The sequence below is a fragment of the Castor canadensis genome, chromosome 4 (genome assembly GCF_047511655.1).
Source record: "Castor canadensis chromosome 4, mCasCan1.hap1v2, whole genome shotgun sequence".
NCBI lineage: Eukaryota > Metazoa > Chordata > Mammalia > Rodentia > Castoridae > Castor > Castor canadensis.
The window spans coordinates 43,506,906-43,526,737 of record NC_133389.1 but is presented as its reverse complement, the minus strand read 5'-3'; the positions used below and the strand labels follow the sequence as shown (position 1 = coordinate 43,526,737).

The 19,832-nt window shown below is 34.7% G+C and overlaps 1 protein-coding gene across 2 annotated transcripts in view; it reads right to left on the bottom strand.

Moving 5' to 3' along the window:
• Positions 1-231: 231 nt before the first annotated feature.
• Positions 232-19,832, bottom strand: part of Dsc2 (desmocollin 2) — a 34,013-nt gene continuing 14,412 nt past the window's right edge. Inside the window, exons 7-17 of one of the 2 annotated variants that reach the window (XM_020153676.2) lie at positions 18,694-18,860; positions 15,044-15,178; positions 14,612-14,797; positions 13,276-13,532; positions 13,007-13,149; positions 9,599-9,823; positions 5,050-5,286; positions 4,531-4,655; positions 3,008-3,265; positions 2,361-2,406; positions 2,137-2,274 (exon numbers count right to left, since the gene is read on the bottom strand). In XM_020153676.2, the coding sequence (XP_020009265.2) occupies positions 2,371-2,406; positions 3,008-3,265; positions 4,531-4,655; positions 5,050-5,286; positions 9,599-9,823; positions 13,007-13,149; positions 13,276-13,532; positions 14,612-14,797; positions 15,044-15,178; positions 18,694-18,860 (1,769 nt within the window). In that variant the 3' untranslated portion in view covers positions 2,137-2,274; positions 2,361-2,370. Of the gene's footprint in view, positions 2,275-2,360; positions 2,407-3,007; positions 3,266-4,530; positions 4,656-5,049; positions 5,287-9,598; positions 9,824-13,006; positions 13,150-13,275; positions 13,533-14,611; positions 14,798-15,043; positions 15,179-18,693; positions 18,861-19,832 lie in introns of both variants that reach the window. The other variant, XM_074070096.1, reaches the window with a different exon arrangement.

The window sequence follows — 19,832 nt, the reverse complement described above, 5'->3', positions numbered from 1 at the left end:
GGTGAGGAAGGGCCAGGTAGCAGAAATCTAGGAATTTTTTTGTGGTCCAGGGTTTGAACTTAGGGCCGTATGCTTACTAGGTAAGCACTCTAACACTTGAGCCATACTTCCAAAACATCGTATTTTCTTAGTTGATTTTTTTTGTGAATATGAAATGGATTATGTATGTGACTTATTTAAAATTATTTATCATTATCAGGAGTGCCTTTTAGGTAGACCACTCTGTATGGCTTTCATGCTTAAAAACTAGTTTTTATTCAAGTGTCTTACAACCACCTGAAGAAAGGATTTCTATTAGTATCCCCCATTTTAAGATGAAAAAAACAGACACAGAGAAAGTATACAAACTACCCAATACCTCAGCATTAGACTTTAAAATAGTAATATTATACAAATGTGTAATAACAATACACCAAAGAGCTCCCCAAATCGGACTCTAAATTCTAAAAACTGTTTAGAAAAGGGACTCACCTTTTTACATCAGAAAAGCACAATCCTTTAAATTCATATCAAACCCAAGATTAACAAACTCACAATAATTTTCAAAAACTGCCTAGTTTACTTTATAGTAATTAATAATACGCAAGAATTTTGTACATAATTTATTAAAAATAACTCTGGGAGGCTATATTTTTTGACTAAGGAATAATGAAACTACTAAAAAGATAAGTGGTTATTTAAACAATCACCCAATGCTCCTTCCGAAAAATAACTGTCATAAGTCAACCTTGTGAATTCAATACAGGCACATTATTAACAGTCATAAATATTAGAAATGCATTTACAATGCCCATACAGTTAGCACACATAGAGAATTCATTGACTGAAACAAGCCATAAAACTTGGCCTAGAATTTGGTTGGCTATTAAATTTAATTTTGTCTTATTGTTTAAAAATTTAAATAGTTTGGCCCATTTCTATGATTTGTCAAAACTACAATCATGAAATATTAAAAATAATTTTACAAACACAGATATGGCTAGTCCTCTCATCAAAAAAGTTATAAAATTGTTATCCTAGAGAACTATCACTATTTTGCATTTACAAACTATATCCTTGCATTAAAAACAGGAACTATAAATGTGTTATCACATACTAAATATCCACATCCCAATTCTAATTATGCCATTCTTTTTTGTTAACATAAAATGTTGCTTTTAATAAAATAGCTTAAATGGCAAAATTAAAGCTTTTTTGCAGAGGAGGTAATGAAGCAATCACCAAAATGCTCAAAACAATAAAGTTACCATTACAATGACTTTAAGAAAAGTCAAGGAAACATATGCTTACATACAACAGCAAAAGAATAATTCACGTTATAAGAGAAGAGAAACCAACTAACTTTTAAAAATATTTGGATTTTCCAACCCAAGTAGAAATGTTAAAGACAGACTAGAAGGAAAAAGAAAGGGAGTGAGAGGAAAAATACATGCTAAAAGCATTTTTTGAAAGTTAAATTTCACTGACAATGTAGGTAACAGAGAAAATGTACATTCAGTGCAGGACTCTACATAGAATAAAACCTAAAAGCAAACTCCACCAAAATGGGATTGCAATAACAGTTAACATCTGGTTAGAAATCTCCCCATACATTATGAAGAAAGGTCATATTACAAGAATAAAACAAGAGCAAGACTGTAATATACACATTTTAGAATGTTGAGGAAAACAAGTTTCCAAGCACCATACAAATAATTAATAGTTAAGTGGAGATAATGTTCTCTCCCATCTTTGACTAGGTTTTGCTTCATGTAGTCTATAAATATAGACTCTGTTAATTAAATTTTATTGCACAGTAAGTTGGCTGCTGTCATTATACCCAAATGTAAACACTAATGCAAATTTCCTTAATCTTTCCACCAATACATTTATACAGGTGAAAGACAAGTAATTAAAAACTAGGCAAAATTCAAAAAAAATTGTGTACTTATTTACAGTTTCTTTGTGAATGTGTCTTTGGCCAAAGAGATTTTGTAAATTAAAAGGAGAAAAAACTCAAACATAACATTTTGTATTTTTTTAAATCCTGGTTTAAAATTAAAAGGAAGGAGTTTTGTTGACTTATTAAAAACACATTCATGTCTTTATACATGCTTCTGCTAGTGTCCTAAATTTGGGCTCCAAATGATCCAAAAATTCAAGCCCATCTTCTTCTTGGTGGTCACTACAACAACCTACAGAACCAGCCACAGACCCTTTTCCTTCATAGTTATATGTAAGGACGTAGTCTTGAGCGTGCCTGTGATTTTCATCCTGATTACACAGGTGCACCTTCTGCCAAGGGGAAAACAAAACATATTTTATTATTATTATTTTAAGCACCAAAACTTACTAACATAAAAATAATTGCTTTGATTTACCTTTCATTGTTTAATTTTTAATCACAGAGTGTCCTCTAATGGATTCCTACATGTAAAAAATGCACATGATTGGTCTGTATCATAAAAATCGTATTATAAATTCAGCATATAGCATGTCTCTAAAAGTCACACATGTGACAGCAAATATACAAGTGTTCATGTTAAATAACCATTGCTTTCCCATTTCAAAATGATGGCTAATGGTGAAAAATGCATCTTTATGCTGAGCCCAAAAGGATGGAGGCTCATGTATTCCCAGATAGGCATAGTGATGGTACACACATGTATTGCTTTGTATCACACTTATGGCTTCCATGACACCAGTTGTCAGATGGGAAATAGTAGCACAAAGTCTTAAGAGAGTAACTGAATCATCACATCTTATGTAATGATTAATAAGAGTAATAATTAATAATTAGTTAACCAGTGATAATATTCTTTACCATCTTTGAGAGTAATAAGAGCCAAACAAAATTAGGAAAAGTAAATAATCTTTAAATACAAACATAATTAAATCAAAATTAAGAAAATTCCAGTAAGTAGACTCACAATCGAAAATAAAGGTCTAAGTAAACACAAAGTTGGGAGTCATTTATCAAATCTGAAGCATATCAACAGAGATTTGTGGGATACTTAGGGAAACTCACTTCACCAAGTCGGGATTGAGTGTAATTGTGCCATTCTGAGTAATTGTATCTGCAGTTGTCAACTTCCACGTGTCCTCCCCTGCGGGAATCTAGGGTGTGGTGATGCCCAGCCACCCCGCAGGTGTCCAAGGTCTGATGTCCTCCTTTCACCATTTCAATGGTCTCTTGTCCTCCACTTTTGACTCCTGATCCCATAGTGCCACAAATTCCCTGACCAGAAGCTCCCACCATCTGGGATGTGAAGCCATTTGAGGAATACTGAAATGAGAACAGTTTGCATTGGGAAAATACAGCAAGGAAGAAGAGAATTACAAAAAAAGAACATCATGCAGATAATGCTTTGATTTGTTTTGTGTGTTAGAAGGTAAGCTCTCTGAGGGCAGGAACTAAATCTGTGTTGTTGGTCTCCCGAGTAACTGAGTATTACAATCGCAGTATTGAATGCAGTGTCGTCACAGAATAAACAAATTACAGATGCCAGTGGTTGGCACCTGGAGATAAGCTAGAAAGCTTAATGCATATGCCTTCTTTAAAAACTTCTTAGGATTCTGTACAGCTTCAGTTACATTCTTCTGGAGTCTCACCCTCTATGCCAGCACTATTCTCTCACATGTATGTGCTTTCTTATTTTAATCCTTTTCTATTTACCTAACTAGAGCAGAAAAAAAAAAATACTCAGCCTTTTTATTCAGTGTCTAATTTAGCTCCTTTCAACTACAATTAAAAGAAAAACATTGCTATAAGAATTTTAGCCTCAATAATAAATCCTTGCAACCTATATAAATATAAATAATAAATCAGGCAGAGAAATCAGCAAGAACATCGAAGATTTGACCATTAATTTTCTATGTTGCGTTTTTGGACACTCTAGGGCAATTCACTGTTATTTCTTTCAATCCCTTTCTAGATACTGTCATGCTTTTGTTTTCTTAATCTTTCTGCTCCAATCATCAATTATGCTTTTTACATGGAATTCATTTGTTCCTCTTCCACATTTTGGGCTAGAAAATTTCAGAGCAATGGAGAGACTTGCTAGCATTGCTCTTTCAGATGCCCAGCCTCAGGCTCTTTTCTAACCCACATCACAGCCAGAAAGAACCCATTAAACTTCTTCCCAGGATGATCAAAGCCTGTAGTGATGTTATTGCTGTTGCCGGGAAAAAAATGTAAAACAATTATGCTGGTGATCTGTGACTAATTAAATGCAACATTGTACTGAATGAGCAACAGTGTAAAAAGATGCAAAAAACCAAGCCTAACACAAAAACCATGAAATGTTTGAAAATGTAATAATGACATGCTAAAGAATTTTCACTATCAAGTAGCGCCATCTGACCACATTGAAATACCACGTGTCACAATGAGAATCAAAGGCATTTTATCTGTTCCATGGGATGGATGACATTTTATGATAAACTGCCTGATATCAAAAGAACTTTACTCAGAAAAGATAATTTCAGAAAGAGTATACATTATAGGCCAATTCATCCACTGTTTTTATTTTACAAAGACAGGTGACTTACCACTTTGTCATCACCTGGAGCTTCAGTGTTTGATACAATTAGGTTCTGCTGAGCTAAATCATCAGGAAGTACTTTTGGTTGTTTGCTGTCCACAGAAGTCCCACAGACTAATGTAAACAGGATACCTGGAAGAAGAAAGTCCATTACCTAACACTGTCATAAAATAATGTGAATTTATGAAGTTAAATGATTAATACACAGATAAATCAGAAATTAAAGAGTGTGTATTAAATGATAGTCATTCAAAGTATGATTGTTCCTGACACTGTAGTACACAATAGAAAAATCTGCCTTAAGTAAATATACTACAAATATATGCCACCTGCTATAGTTCTATATTGTAGAAGACACTAGAGCTATGCATACGTAAGTGCACTTAAAATAGATGTTAAATATATTTGTGTGCTAAATAGACACAGCTATACACAAATGATCAGCTACAGGCAATAGAGTGAATTTTAAGACTGTGTCTTTAAAGTTACTTTAAAGGGCTTTATTTAAATTCAAGGAAGGACTTACAAAACAGCAATGCTATGCCCAACAATATTGCAAGGATGGCCCAGGGTCCAAGTCTTACGTCTCCGCTGCCAGCCCTTGGGCTTGAGCGATCTGTGCAGTCACTTTCAGTAATGCAGTCACATACAAGGACATTCATTGAAGTGACTGTAGACAGGCCAAGTCTATCTGCAACTCGGACAGGAACTGCATATGATCCAAATGGAGGATCATTCTGATAAGAGAGACGTGCTGCTGTGTCTGAAAATAAAATAAATAAAAATTAGTGTTACAGAATGTCATTGACTTCACTTGAGCATAAATAACTAGTTATCAAATAATTATCATATCTACCTGCGAAAGGTCATTCCAATGTGGTTGGCACAGCTGCTAGAAGACTGGAAATGTGACTATAGTTCTAACTCACATATTGCATGTAAAAGTTTATCTCTGCTGCCTCTTATATAAACACCTTTTGACTCATGCAATAATATATTGAATCTGTTTATCAACAAGTGCTTTCATAATCAATAGACTTGTTAATAGGTTGATTTTTTAGCATACCTTCAAAGTCTTCAATTAAACCAATCAGTGTACATTTCCTTTTATAGGTGATGCACCAGAGTTAACAGTATGAAGTTCTGGATGCTGCATTTCTTTTTGCTTTCATAGATCATGCTAAATAGACATAAATATTTGTGATTTACAGAGACTGATTCTGACATCACAGAACACACCATACTGTGAACGCATTTGCAGGTCATAAGGCATGATGTGGGAACTCATCTCCTCATCCTAAAGGACACTGGGACCAACTGCACATTTTTTTTTGTTTTGATGTATTTTGATGTATCAAAGGTAGAAAACAGACCAAAAGCCAATAAAATCTTGGATTCAGATCAAAAGTCATAATACAACTGTAAATGTACATGACACGTGCCAGAAAACAATCCCTCTCTTACCTAAATACCCAACGTGACACTCTAATTTTTTAGATAGTGTTTGAATCTCTAAATATGAATTTAAATTCTTAGGTGAAGAAATCCTTGAATTAAGATTTTAAGAGTCACAACGGTTAACGTGTTAGGTCTATTGTGTAAGAAATAATAATAATAATATTGAGATTTAAAAAGCTATGATGCATAGTGTGCCACAATCTATTTCATTCGTTACCTCATTTACTTCCTAAAATAATCCCATTTTACACATGGGTAATTGATGTTCTTTTTTTTTTTTTTTTTTTTAAGTGAAAATCCTTATTTTTTTATTAGCATGGAGGGAAAAAGACAAAACCGTTGTCAAACCACAATATAATCCAGAAATGACAGATCTGCTCTAAAGGTTTTGATTCTTTGTAACTACAACAATGAACCCAACAGGTATTTTTGGGTTACTTTTCAACTTATTCTAAATTCTGACCAAAAGACCCCAGCAAGAACTTCATTACTATCTTAGACAGAATCACTTACAGGTTTACTTACAATCCTTCCTTCTCTAAACACTAAAATGCAGTACAAGGTAAAGTAATAAAACACTGCTACAATCAGCAAAAAAAAAAAAAAAAAAAAAGTTAAATCATTTCACATAAGGCAAATGACTGCTGAAGAAATAAAGTTTACAGATTTAGTTCTCGCATGTGGTTATCCAGTTTTCTCACTGAGTATCAGATAGTGAGACTATTTCATCAATTTTTGTCTACCAGCTTTTATAGTCCCAAATCAAAGTAACTTGCTTACCATGACACACTACATTTTTCTTTGCTTTTTCAGATTAAAACTTATTCCCCAGAAGAATGCTTTAAGACTACCTATATTCCATGGACATCTAGCATAATATAAAAAGCCACTATGAATCTTGTTTTGGAAATAAGTGCAGTATTAAAAAAAAGCAATTCTTCTTCCCTTTGCCAACCAAACTAAACTGTAATATTCTATTTTGGCTAGATGAAAGACAATCTTACTTAAAAGATACTTCACTTAAGTTAGCTAACATTTGGTTAATCATTCTAAAATAAGATTGTTTCAAAGTTTCATTAAAGCCAAGGGTTAAATTAAATCTGAATAGATTTAGGATGAGTCAATACTTACCAAAGATGATTTCTAAAAAGTGTAAGGTTTTAAAATAATAAGCAAACTTCAAATATAATTTTAAGAAAACATACATAAAGCAAAATAAAATAGTTCATGGTTTTATTGTCCCTCCTCACTTATTACTGAAAAAAAGTTTGTAATATTTATAAAGTGAAAGTTAGGTTAGCTGTCTCCTATCCTAATTTAAAACAAAAAGTAAAAGGCCCATTTCTTTGGACACCTGCATTTGACATTAAATAGTGCCTTGTGCAACATCCAAACACAACCCTGAAATGAACCACGGAGACAGCAGTGCTGCAGGACAGTAGTGTCCATTCCCTGTGCTTTGCTATCAGTGCATGCCACACATATACAGTGCATGAAGAGTGCAGGTTCGCTGCTACTCATACATTCCAAAAGCACTAACACATCTAATCAGCCAACTGCCCGGAAATAGGTATTACCTCTCAAAATTTCACTCAGTTGAGAAACTTTAGTTTGTTTTCATTTGCTGTCACTTATTGTTTATTCCGTAATATCACAAAAGTATATGCCAACTTTTTAAAGCTTGAGAGATGATAAACAATGCAAAGTTGTACCACAAATGCTTCATCACAATTTGTGGCTATAGATTGTTTTAGAACCTTGGATTCTACTGATTAAAAGCTACCTCAAAAAGTCCACTATCTTAAGAATGCTACCCAAAGACCTCTAAAAGACAATAGAGGACCAGCAAATTCTGCCATTTCATCCTAGAGCTACAGTTTTCTTATTGTTCTGACACCAGACAACAACATTCATTGAGACTGAAAAAAGCACAGGTATTCACAGCCCTCCCATCTGCTTGCGGCCCAGGGGCTTCAAAGAGAAAAAATAGCATGGTCAGAGTCAACCAGCATTTGACACTAAGTTTTGCTTGACTTTGAAACTTTGAAACTTCTACAGGGTATGTTCTTACTAACTTGGTGTTTCCCAGATTTTGTATGAATTCACAGACCAGTAACTCTTTGAAATAACAAAGTTTGGGGACTAACTTATATAACTCAATGGTAAAGCATGTGCCTTCCATATACAAGCCCTGGAATTAATCCATAGTGTCACAGAAACAGAAAAACTAACAAAGTTTTGATCAACACCCTGCTGCCAAAGTTTTATTTGGCTAAGTATATACATACATATGTATTTTAAATTACCATCTCCTATCAATACCTTTTAAACTAAAATGATATGATATCAAAATAAGTAGAAAGGACAAAATCTAAGAATAAGGTTAATTCTTCTTAAGAAAGAACAATGGAAAACTGCTCCTTTCTACACACACACACACACACACACACACACACACATACACACACACCAGTATATTGTTTAAAAAACTAAAAATCTTGTGTACTCACAAAATCCAGTGCCTTAAGTTACTACTATATATCCTTGGTTTTTGTTCCTCATCCCATTCTGCCTTTGCATTCTCTCACAACCTTTCCTTTGTAATGTGTCATAATAGGAAATTGAGGGATAGTTACTGAAAGCATGGAGGTGAAAAACATTCAAGGACATTTCATGGCAAACCCCACTGAGCTTACAGGTGAGGTCCCAAATCGTGTAGCTGGTAGGCAATGACCTCATGATCTGTGGGCAATGCAAGCAGGAGATTGGAGAATGTACTGAAGAGTTAAGAGATGATGTAGGGAGTGATGCAAAGATGGAGAGGGTGAGAGACCACCTTTTACCATTCTTGTTACTGTAGCTCTTTCTGGGCTGAAGTTAAAATACAGACTGGGAACTGAGTTGGGAGAAAATCCCAAGGAGATCACAATAGATACAAAAAGGTGAGAAGTCAACACAGTGGCAGACAGAAGCAATGGTGTTGTGGAAACTTGGTAGACACAGGTTCCCTGCAACAGAGAGGACTAATTGTCCCAACTGCTTGGGAGGTTATCAGTACCTTCAGTGCCTTCTTTTCCAAGCTCTTCTTTTTATCCACTGACTAATGGGAGAGAGCAGGAGATACAGGGGCCTCTCTGAAGAGCCATTTAGCTCAGATTCCCCATGAAGCTAGCTGAAGGTATCATCTGGTCTACAGTACTGCTTGACTTCTCCTTTTACCCAAGCCTGCTTCCCCTCCTTTCACAGTTATTAATCCAAAGAAAATCTCTTAACAAACATTCAGCCTGAGATACTTGACTCAGAGTCTACTTCCTACAGAACCAATCTGCCACATCATGGGGATTCCCTTTTGATTGAGGACATTATTCTGAAAAGAATCTGTGCAGGTGGACATTTTGAATGGAATGCAAATTCAGGAAGTAACTATGGGAAACCTGGTATGGGATTAAAGGCAAACACTAAAGATACCCACTGCCCGTCACACCCAAAGTGAGAAATGTGCCTTTTTCATTAGTGGTTCCCACACAGAGAATTATTCTTTTGTTTCATCAAGGAAAAAAAAGTATTTTAGACATCCTGATGTTGACAATAAAAAGGCAATGTTTAAAAACACATACCGTTAATTCTTGTCAGTTTCCACATTATCCGACTTTCTGAATTACGACTCTCCAAGCTGAATTCAAAGGGTGGGCCGTTTATGGGTTCATCCAGATCAACAGCAACAATCTCTGCAGAGGACATGGTGGTTTTGCAGATCACGACTGTCTGCTTAGGTATGAAAGGGGCATTATCATTTACGTCTTCAAGTATAATTCCCAAGGTCCCCGTACAGCTTCTCCCATCTAGACAAATGAAAATAAAAATGCATCTTTATGTTTTCAGTTTCACCAGAAAATTAAAAATAAATATTTATTAAACACTTGTTATACATAAGTTACAGTGACAGGTATAGCGATAAACTGTGGTCTCAGTTAACACTAAAAAAAAAATCTTATTTCTCTCAAGTGGTATAGACAATTACTAATATTTGGATGTGTTCATTCACTCACTAAATCACTGCAGCAGGCATGAAAATTTGAAGGGGAGAGTTTTAACTAATTTTTAAGAACAGGAAGGAGGATAGTGTGAATGGTGGACACTTCAGTTATGTTTAAAAGAAAAAGGAAATTCAACGAGATAGGAAACATGTTATACACACCCATGATCTGGAGAAAATAAAGGAGAAAGAAAACAAAGACAGGTGGGCAATGACACTGGAGAGAAGGAGGAGGGACATTTGAAAGCTAGACTAGAGTACCTAGAATTTAATATAGATATAGAAAGCATTTAAGGTTTTGGAGCAGGGAAATTGAATAGTAGGAAAATATATATATTTATATAGGGAAGATTAAAACAAAAATAGTACAGGGTGATGTTCAGACGGTAGAGGACTCTAGATGTGGAATATTACTCACAAATGGAAATTATCATTAGGGGAATACATAGCCTGTGAAATTTATCTGTCAATCTATCTTTTATCTATCACAAAAACTTATGCAGAGGGTACTGCACTGGAAAATCTGGGGCATTCAAAGATGAAGCAGTCATGGGTCCAAGGCAAAAATTAGCAATGGAGTTATGAAGACTGAAGTTGAACACAAATCCAGGAATCCTGTCTCTAAATCACTTATTCTTTCTGCTTATAATAGGAAGCATCAGACACTAAAGATGGAGAAGAGGAAGAAAAACCCTGTGCCACTCAAGGCTAGAGTTATGTCTTTTTTTTACTCTCATCTTTTTTATTTTTTCTTCTGGACATCATAGGAGATCATCACAGCAGAATCTCTGGCTCTTGCCAACAATAACCAGGCTCTGGGAAGAAGTTTTTGTACCATTTTTTGTTTTTTGGTTTTTGCCAGTTCAAATCTTAAATCTTTTCTGAGACTTCATTTTGGTCCTTCTCTCATTTAAAGTGATTTTTTAGAGCCTCTACCTCTGATTCCATTTTCCCTCTTAAAGTCCTAAACATTATCCAGTTGATTTATTAAAGCAGCTCACCAGGGCTTAATTCATCACACAATTAAAATAGCACATGAGGGTTTCTCTCTGAGGGAGGAGTTGTGGCTATTCTAGTCTCATTTTTTAAATGGACCAGATAACATTAGACACAGCACAGAAGTGTCTTTCTCTTATAAACCAGTGGGAGGGGGAGATGTGGCTCTGTTGTCAGGGGGTGCTGAGAAAGTCCTGGGGGCTCAAAAGGAGACTACTAGACGGGCTCAATCTATGACTGGAGAGTATGGAGGAGCTGCTGTAGCCCACCAGCCTCTGAGTAAGCTGGATGCATGCCCTTGGCTCTCCACTGTCCCACATTAGCCCATCCTCCTGTCACATAAAACAGGGGCTTAGGACTTTCACATTGCACCCTCCAAGGCTAGAAGGATTGTAGGGTTCACATTATGCAGATCCAGGACACACAGTGGGAAAGGTGGACTAAGGGAATAATAAAATCATCAAAATTAGATGTAAACTTAGAAAATATGGTCATTTAATTCCAGCCTTTCTCAACAAAAGAAACAAATTCTGAGACAGTTTCCTAGCTCAAGTTCATGCAGCTAAACTGTGGCAGGGCCAGGACTACTCACAAATGAAGTGATTCTAGGTGGTCTCTTCAATATCACACTCATAAGAGTTATGTCTTATCTGACACTGCCAACCTAGAGAAGCTAGAGACCAGGCTCAGCCCTGCAGTCTTAACTTCAACCAGGGCCTTGATGGCACAGACACTGGACCTTGATAGTTTCAGTACTACCATGGGACAGGAGCACGAGCTACCAGATTAAGAACTGTTTCTGAACCATGTACACAGAAGGAGCACGTACAGGCAACTTCAAGACTACAAGTTAAAATGGGGTAAAATGAGAAAGGAAAAACCAAAAACCAGAGAGGAAATCAAACTCTTCTCATTTATTATAGGTCCACCAATTAAAATTCCTGAAAGAGTAATATGAAGAAAAGTCAAAAAATTTGCCAGTAAGATTAATTCACTCTATGCATGACATCTTTGTAAGATCTCCAAAGACATAAAGAAGGATAATTAGTGAAAAAAAATGAAATTATAGCTCAAATTCCCATAGAAATAAAACAGCAACATTCATTAAATAAGAATTCTAGAAGAGAGAATAAAGAGAAGACAAGCTATATTTAAAATTAATTGCTGAGAATGTTTCAGAACTAATTCAGAGAGATTTGGAAACCTAAATTATCATTCAAAATTACATATAAATTCTATTTTTGCAAGCTTGAGCATGATAGTTATGTAAGCATATTTATTTTAGACAGGTACAAATTTCAAATATACATTGTGGTAAAGTTTTATTTTATGCACTAAATGGGTTTTATCTATAATCACTATACTCATGTTTCTCAATTTTATAGGATATAGAGAACCTAACTTTACATTTTATTGCCTTATATGGATTCATAGTATTTGTCTCTCTAATTCTGTAATGTACTATTATTATGACTATAATTTATTTTTACATAATTTCCTTAATTGGAATTCTAGTCCCCAAGTATATTGCTAATTTCCTGCAAAAAGTTATAACTGTTTTCTAGCAGTGCACTATATGGCAATAAAAATGTTCTCCCTCTAATGAACTCTAGTGACAGTAAATACTGTAAGAGAAATGAGTAGACAAATGGAGACAAATTTTAACTACAGTAATTTTCTCAGTTTTTAATGAGTATTTAACATTAAGATATCATGGTTTCAAGTGTTTCTAAGACTAAATTATTTTATAATTACATATAATACTGAAGATGCTGGTAGAAAGCAGACATGAGCTAATAAATGATAGCAAACCTCTCGGTTATTCTATATATCATTTGGAGGAGAAAGAAAAGCTGAGAATGTATGGAACCAGCTTTAAAAATGTATGCTATTGGGCTGGGGAAGTAGCTCAGTGGAAAGCACTTGCCTAGCCTCTGAGAGGGCTTCAGTTTGCTAAAGGTGTATGTACCTGGGTTAAAAAAAAAAATCTTACCTTTATCTAGTGCCAGAACTGTGATGTTATATATACCATTTCTGACGGTCTCAGCCTCTCTGTCCAGGCTTTGGGAAACTGTGATCGATCCTGAATTTTCATTAATGTTAACCCATCCTTTTGGATCACTTAATTTCCTATACCTATTAACAGTGATAAATTAAAGTAACAAGAACCATCATAAGTCAAATTATAATGCTGATATCAAAAAAGCTATAGATTTTTTAGTGCAGCAAATTTAGAAAGAGCAGCAATAGAAATATAAATACCTTATGTCAGTGCTAGTTCTTGTTTCTGGGTCATATGCTTTGTAGCCATTGCTTGTTGTTCCTACTGGTGCATTTTCTTTAATTCGAACAGTTTGTGTTGAAGGGTTACATTCAGGGCCCTCATCCTGATTCTTTACAGAAACGGTAACTGTGGCTGTGCTCATGGTTTGTCTAGAACTACTGTCTCTGATATATGGAGCTTCGTTAACTACACCAATTTGCAGGGACATCTGTTGTCTTTCTTCATAATCCAATGGCTACAGAAGCAAAAGTGGTGAAAAATCAGATCAAAGCATTTACTAACTGGCAATGTGAACTACTCCACTGACTTGCTAAATTTGGAAATACATAAGTACTATGTTGGAAAGAGTCATGAGAATTTTAACATATGCCTAAAATCATGAGGTATGATGGAAAGAGCATGCAGTATTTGGGTAGAACTGGAAAAACAATAAATAAAACTCCTCCAAATTTAATGCAAGTAGCATTATAAGTACAGATAAAGATGTCAGGAAGTATTTAATAAAGCTGCTTGGATGTTAAGCCTCCTGTAGTGGGTTCACATCATAACAATAGCTATTTACTACACTATTAATTTTAGGACAGCTTGTCTTACACTCCCAAGATAAATAAAATTATTGTTACTTGGGGTAGAAATACAGATACAGAAAGACAAGATTAGGAAAGTTTGGATCTTTTCATTGGCATAAAAGCTGTGCTACTTTTTGAATTGTTGAGAGATATCAGTTACAAGGTAGATATTATAACACGTTAATTGAACACTTACAAAATTTTTTACAAAATCAAGCTTTATAAAAAGTTACTGGAAATGATTATATTCATTCCATTTATCCATATGAAGAAAATAGCATTTTTTATTTTTATTTTATTTATTTTTTGGCAGTACTAGGATTTGAACTCAGGATTTCACACTTGCTAAGGAGGCTGCTGGTTGAGCCATGCCTCCAGTCTTTTTTTGCTTCTGGTTATTTTGGTGATAGGCTCTTTTGCTTTTTGCCCAACCCTATTTTATGTTTCCTGCTCTCGCTGGGATGACAGGCACATGTTAGTATGCCCAGCTTTTTTTCCATTGAGATGGGGTCTTGCAAACTTTTTTTGCTAGGCCTGTCCTGGAACTGAGATCCTCTAGAGCTCAGCATCCCAAGTAGCTAGGATTACAGCTGTGAGCTACCAGTTCCTGGCTCAATAAAATAGCAATTACATTTACTCTACCTATTTTATTCCTATACTTGCCAGAATATCTATCTTTCCTTTAATCCCTAGTATGTTTTCTGTGCTATTATAAATTATAAATAATTTACTAATTTATTCTTACCTTAACCACACACAGAACTCCTTCATTAGTGTTGGGATCTGTTACAATTTTAAAATTTCCATTTTCATTGCCTTTTAAAATTGTATAATTAGCCCTCCAATTAGGGGTATTAATTAAATCTTTATCCTGAATAGCAACACGTAAGATTTCCACATCAATAGTGTTTTCTTCCACTGATGTCACATACTAAAATGAAAAAAAGAAACAAAAATTTTCATTAGTTAACCCTCAGAAAAACAGATCACCATTTGAAGTGTGCCCCGTTCATCTAATTTCTAAAGTACCATGTTCATATGACTTTAAACTCTGACAACAAACTGTTATGTCCCTGGGAGTGTTTCACTTGCAATCATGAGGCATAGATAGACACATGGCTTTTTTAGCAATTACCACTGGGTTACACAGTTTTCTTCTTAAATATCATATACTTACAGAAGTGAGGGTAAATGTTGGCAAGTTGTCGTTCACATCTCCAATATTAATGATACAAGTTGCAGTTGTCTGCAAACCAAAATACTGACCATCCATGTCTTGCACTTTTATTTTCAACAGGTATTTATCCATTAACTGAAAAGAGGGAAAAAATGTAATTATTGAGTGAAAGGAGCAACATTATAAATGAATTCATAAGTGATATTCTATAATTTCCCTTACACTAACAATTTAGAGGTAGATCTTTAGCTTTCAAAGCATCCATGTTCTAGAAAAAATTTCCTCACACTAATAATTTTCAATTTCTGAAAATAGAATAGTTTCTTAAACGTAGATTACAGTGTCAATTGGCTTTACCATTATTCAACAGTGGTAGGATGATTGCTTGACAGGTGCATAGCCTTGATTCAAACCTCAGTCCCACCAAAAAAATAAATAAATAAATACATTCTTACATTCAAAAAATACATGGAAGTGACTCTTAAAACAGTCTTGTAATGAAACAATAAAGTGAAATATCTTACTGGGAAAAGATAGATTTTAAAAATTTATTTAAAAAATCATTAAATTAATATGAAAGTAAAGCAGGTGCTCTACTGCTTGAGCCACACCTCCAGCCCATTTTTCTCAGGTGATTTTTGGCGACAGGTGGCCTCAAATCACGATCTTCCAGATCTTAGCCACCCACGTAGTTAGAGGCACCAGCCCTGACTTATCTAATTTTTTATTTAGATGGAAAACAGAACCTGGCTTTTGAAATTTCCCATCTATGAGATCTCTACTTTAAAAGACGTGTTTCTTCTCATAATGGTTCCATTTACCGTAAGTGACTGAGAAACATAAGGCCTTCCAGACTAAGCCTTCGGCTCTATTCTCAACTCCAGAAATGACAAATGCTATCTTGGGCAGTTAGACATACCTGCGCATAGGATTCCACTCCTATAAGATGTCTATAATAATTATCTTTCCTATTAATTTGTCTCTTTTTCTAAGATAAAAATGTGTGCAAAAATCTATTCTAGTCTTCTCCCTAGAACGTTCACCCTTCTCTTACAGATACTTCCCATAATTCCTATCGCCTCTTTCTTTTTTTCTTTTATTATTCATATGTGCATACAAGGCTTGGTTCATTTCTCCCCCCTGCCCCCACACCCTCCCTTACCACCCACTCCACCCCCTCCGTCTCCCCCCCCTCAATACCCAGCAGAAACTATTTTGCCCTTATTTCTAATTTTGTTGTAGAGAGAGTATAAGCAATAATAGGAAGGAACAAGGGTTTTTGCTGGTTGAGATAAGGATAGCTATACAGGGCATTGACTCACATTGATTTCCTGTGCGTGGGTGTTACCTTCTAGGTTAATTCTTTTTGATCTAACCTTTTCTCTAGTTCCTGGTCCCCTTTTCCTATTGGCCTCAGTTGTTTTGAGGTATCTGCTTTAGTTTCTCCTATCGCCTCTTAAACTTTCTTGTTCTTGTGCCCTAACTGAAATAAAACTAGTTTTTTTCTGTCTTTGTTTTTTATGCGCATGATTTTCCTTATTTACTGCTCCTCATAGCTTACCACATGTGTACACTTGAAAAATAATGGCCTGTTTTGATTGACAATTTGTAAGACCTCTTGCTGTTACATTTTCGAGAGGGAACATGTATTTTCTTTGTAGTAGGCTGACATTTATTGGAAACAATCAATTGGCTATAAAAAATGATGTCTTTATTCTAAATATTAATTTGTGGTATCTTCAGATGAAAGAAAGATTTCAGTGTATGATAAAAAATCATACATCAATAAAATATCCACTCACAGTTAAAGATAGACCTACGGATTAAAGCACTCAAGCTCACTGACAAGGCTTCAGAATCCAAAGTGCAAAAAACATTTAGGAAACTGCTACATGTTAAATTTTGATGTAGACTCACAGCAGAATATCCAATGAGACGTGAGATTACTTCTAAAATGCTCCTCTCTTTTCTAACCTTATAACACATAAGAGTTTCTTTATATACTTTAGCTAAAATGACATATTATAATATACTGAGTGCAGGAAATGTGAGACTTCACCTGCCTTATATTAGGCCAGAGTTAAAAAATTGGGGAAAAGGCATAATGATGCCACTTGTCTCACTATTATTTTGGAAAAATTGATTTATACATAAAAATTTTCATCTGTGTTAACATGTAGTACATATTTTAAATGAATAAGTTAACACATATTTTTTTCTTTTCTTGGTTTTAAATACTAATGGGAGTAAATACCAATAAATACAACCCATACAAATAAAAGATCTCAAGGGTCTTCAACAACATTTAAGAATGTAAAGGAGTCTTGAAGCCAAAAATTTTGAGGACTGCTGCTTTAATCCATGAGGGATAAAGAAAGGAGAGGAAATGAGTCCAATACGAAGTTTCAAAAATCAAAGAATAAATCCCAACAATCACATATTACTATATTTTAATTGTTTATTACTATGCTTATATTTTAAGATTAAGAATTATAAATTAGTAAGTAGGACAAACTGCCATAAGAATTCAGATGGATAGTGCTTGGTTGAAGAGGTAATAGTAGAATAACTAAACAAATAAATTATTATACTGGGGAACTGCAGAATTTAAATGTAAAATAATGTCATAGTGAATATCAACATACTTTGGAAGGTGGTTTGATTTAGAAGGTAATATGATTTTGAGAACATGATTCTGGAATGACAATAGAAATTATTAATAGGGAAAGAATTTATTACCATTTTAAAAAGAAAATATGGAAGAGAGAACATGTTCAGAAGATGAGTTAAAATTTAGATATATTACTAAATATACTAGATATATTAGGTGCCTGAAAAATATCCAAATAAGGAATTGTCGCAGGCAGTTGAAAATGGGAAACCAAGGTCAAAGAGACACAGACCTTCTTTTCATAGACGAGACTGCTAAAGAAAAGATCACACAGACAGAAGAATTTCTTTCCCTGGAAATAACAAATTTCTACACCTTTCCAAAAGGATCATATTTTCATATTTGACACTTCTTATGCTCAAAACAATAAATATTTATGTGAGAAAATTTGATTTCATAAAATATAAACTTCATGTGAGAACAAATTAGAAGTTCAAAATTAGTATAGCGTGCTGCAAGGTTATTTAATGACTGTCAATAACATACTTAAGATTATGATTTTCCCAAATTTTGATTCACATCAAGTTTTTCAAAAACACACCTACAAGTGACACAGAGATGTCCAAGAGTAGGCTGAGTATCCTTTATCTGAATTGCTTGAAACTGGAAGTGTTCTGGCTTTCAGATTATTTCAGAATTTGGAATATTTGCATACATTGTGTATATATGATAGATAGATAGATCTCTCTCTCTCACACATTGGTGATGAGCAAAAGTCCAAACACAAATTCATGTTTAATTTACACCTTCTATGCACGGCTTGAAGGTAATTTTATACTATATTTTCAGTGCGTATTTGTTTCAATTGTGACCTGTCCAGGTCAGATGTGGAATTTTCTAGTTATGATATCACAACACTGCTCAAAAAGTTACAGATTTTGGAGCATATCAGATTTTGGATTTTCTGAGTAGGGAAAATTAACCTGTACTTTTAAATAGCCATGTTACAATCAAGTTTTTTTGTTATCATTGACAGTACCTCTCTGTCAAGCTGAGATGATGTCGTGGTGATCACACCTGTAGATGGATGCATAGTAAACAGGGTGGGTGGAGAAGGCGACTGCTCCAGGATAGAGTACTTCAGGCGAGTGTGCATGGTGTCAGGCTCATCTTTGTCAGTTGCACACACCTGCCCCACAGAAGAACCTACAAAGGAAAAATCCCTATTTAATTTCCCAAACTTTCACGTGTTCAACTTCTTATTTTATTCCTTTCCACCTACCTCAAAAAAGTTCTGGACCACTTTATTATAAACCAGGGCCATGGATTTGATCAGTTTTCAGACCTCTACAGAAAGTATCACTTCCTTTTAAATGTGCTTGCATTTTTGGAACTTGGTGCTCATACACATTTTTACTATATTTAATGCATGATTTTATAAATGTTGATACTTTCCCTCTATGAGCATAATATTTTTAATCTAAAATTTTTGGAATTTTTTTGCTCTTTTCCAATTTGAAAGCCAGTACTTAATACATGAATCTGTTTTGTTGGACACTCATTGGGTCAGTTAGGTCTTTTTAGAGGAAGTATCAAAAATTGCATTCTGATTTCCAGTCAAAATGAGCCATTTTCAGAAGATTGAGAATATATTTGAATTATTTGCAATGACTCTGATGATCAGGCCCAGAATATCGTCTCTCACTGGTAGACATCTTTGAAACCAAACCTCCCCTTGCTAAAACAGGTCGTTTTTTGAACAGAAACAAATATACACAACTGAGTAAATGTGAAAATGATAAAATTTTTTAAAAGTCCTTTTTGGGAGAATGTTGTCTTAAAAACGTTTATTTTTACCTCACACAGAAAGGCAAAGTAACTTTTGGTAACTCCTATTTTTGAGGCACTGTGCTTGGCATTCCATATATGTCATGCTTCATTTATTCTTCGTAATAATCTGGCATGGGTTGGAGTTGTGGCTCAAGTGATAGAGCACCTCCCTAGCGAACATGAGGTCCTGAGTTCAACGCCAGTACCACAAAAAAAACCAAAACCCATAATAATCTGGCATACCGACAACCCATTTTATAGATGAGAAAACTAAAGCTTGTTAACACTAAGAAACTTGCCCAAGGTTGATCACACAGTGAAAGGCAGAGTAAAATGCCCTCTGTGTCC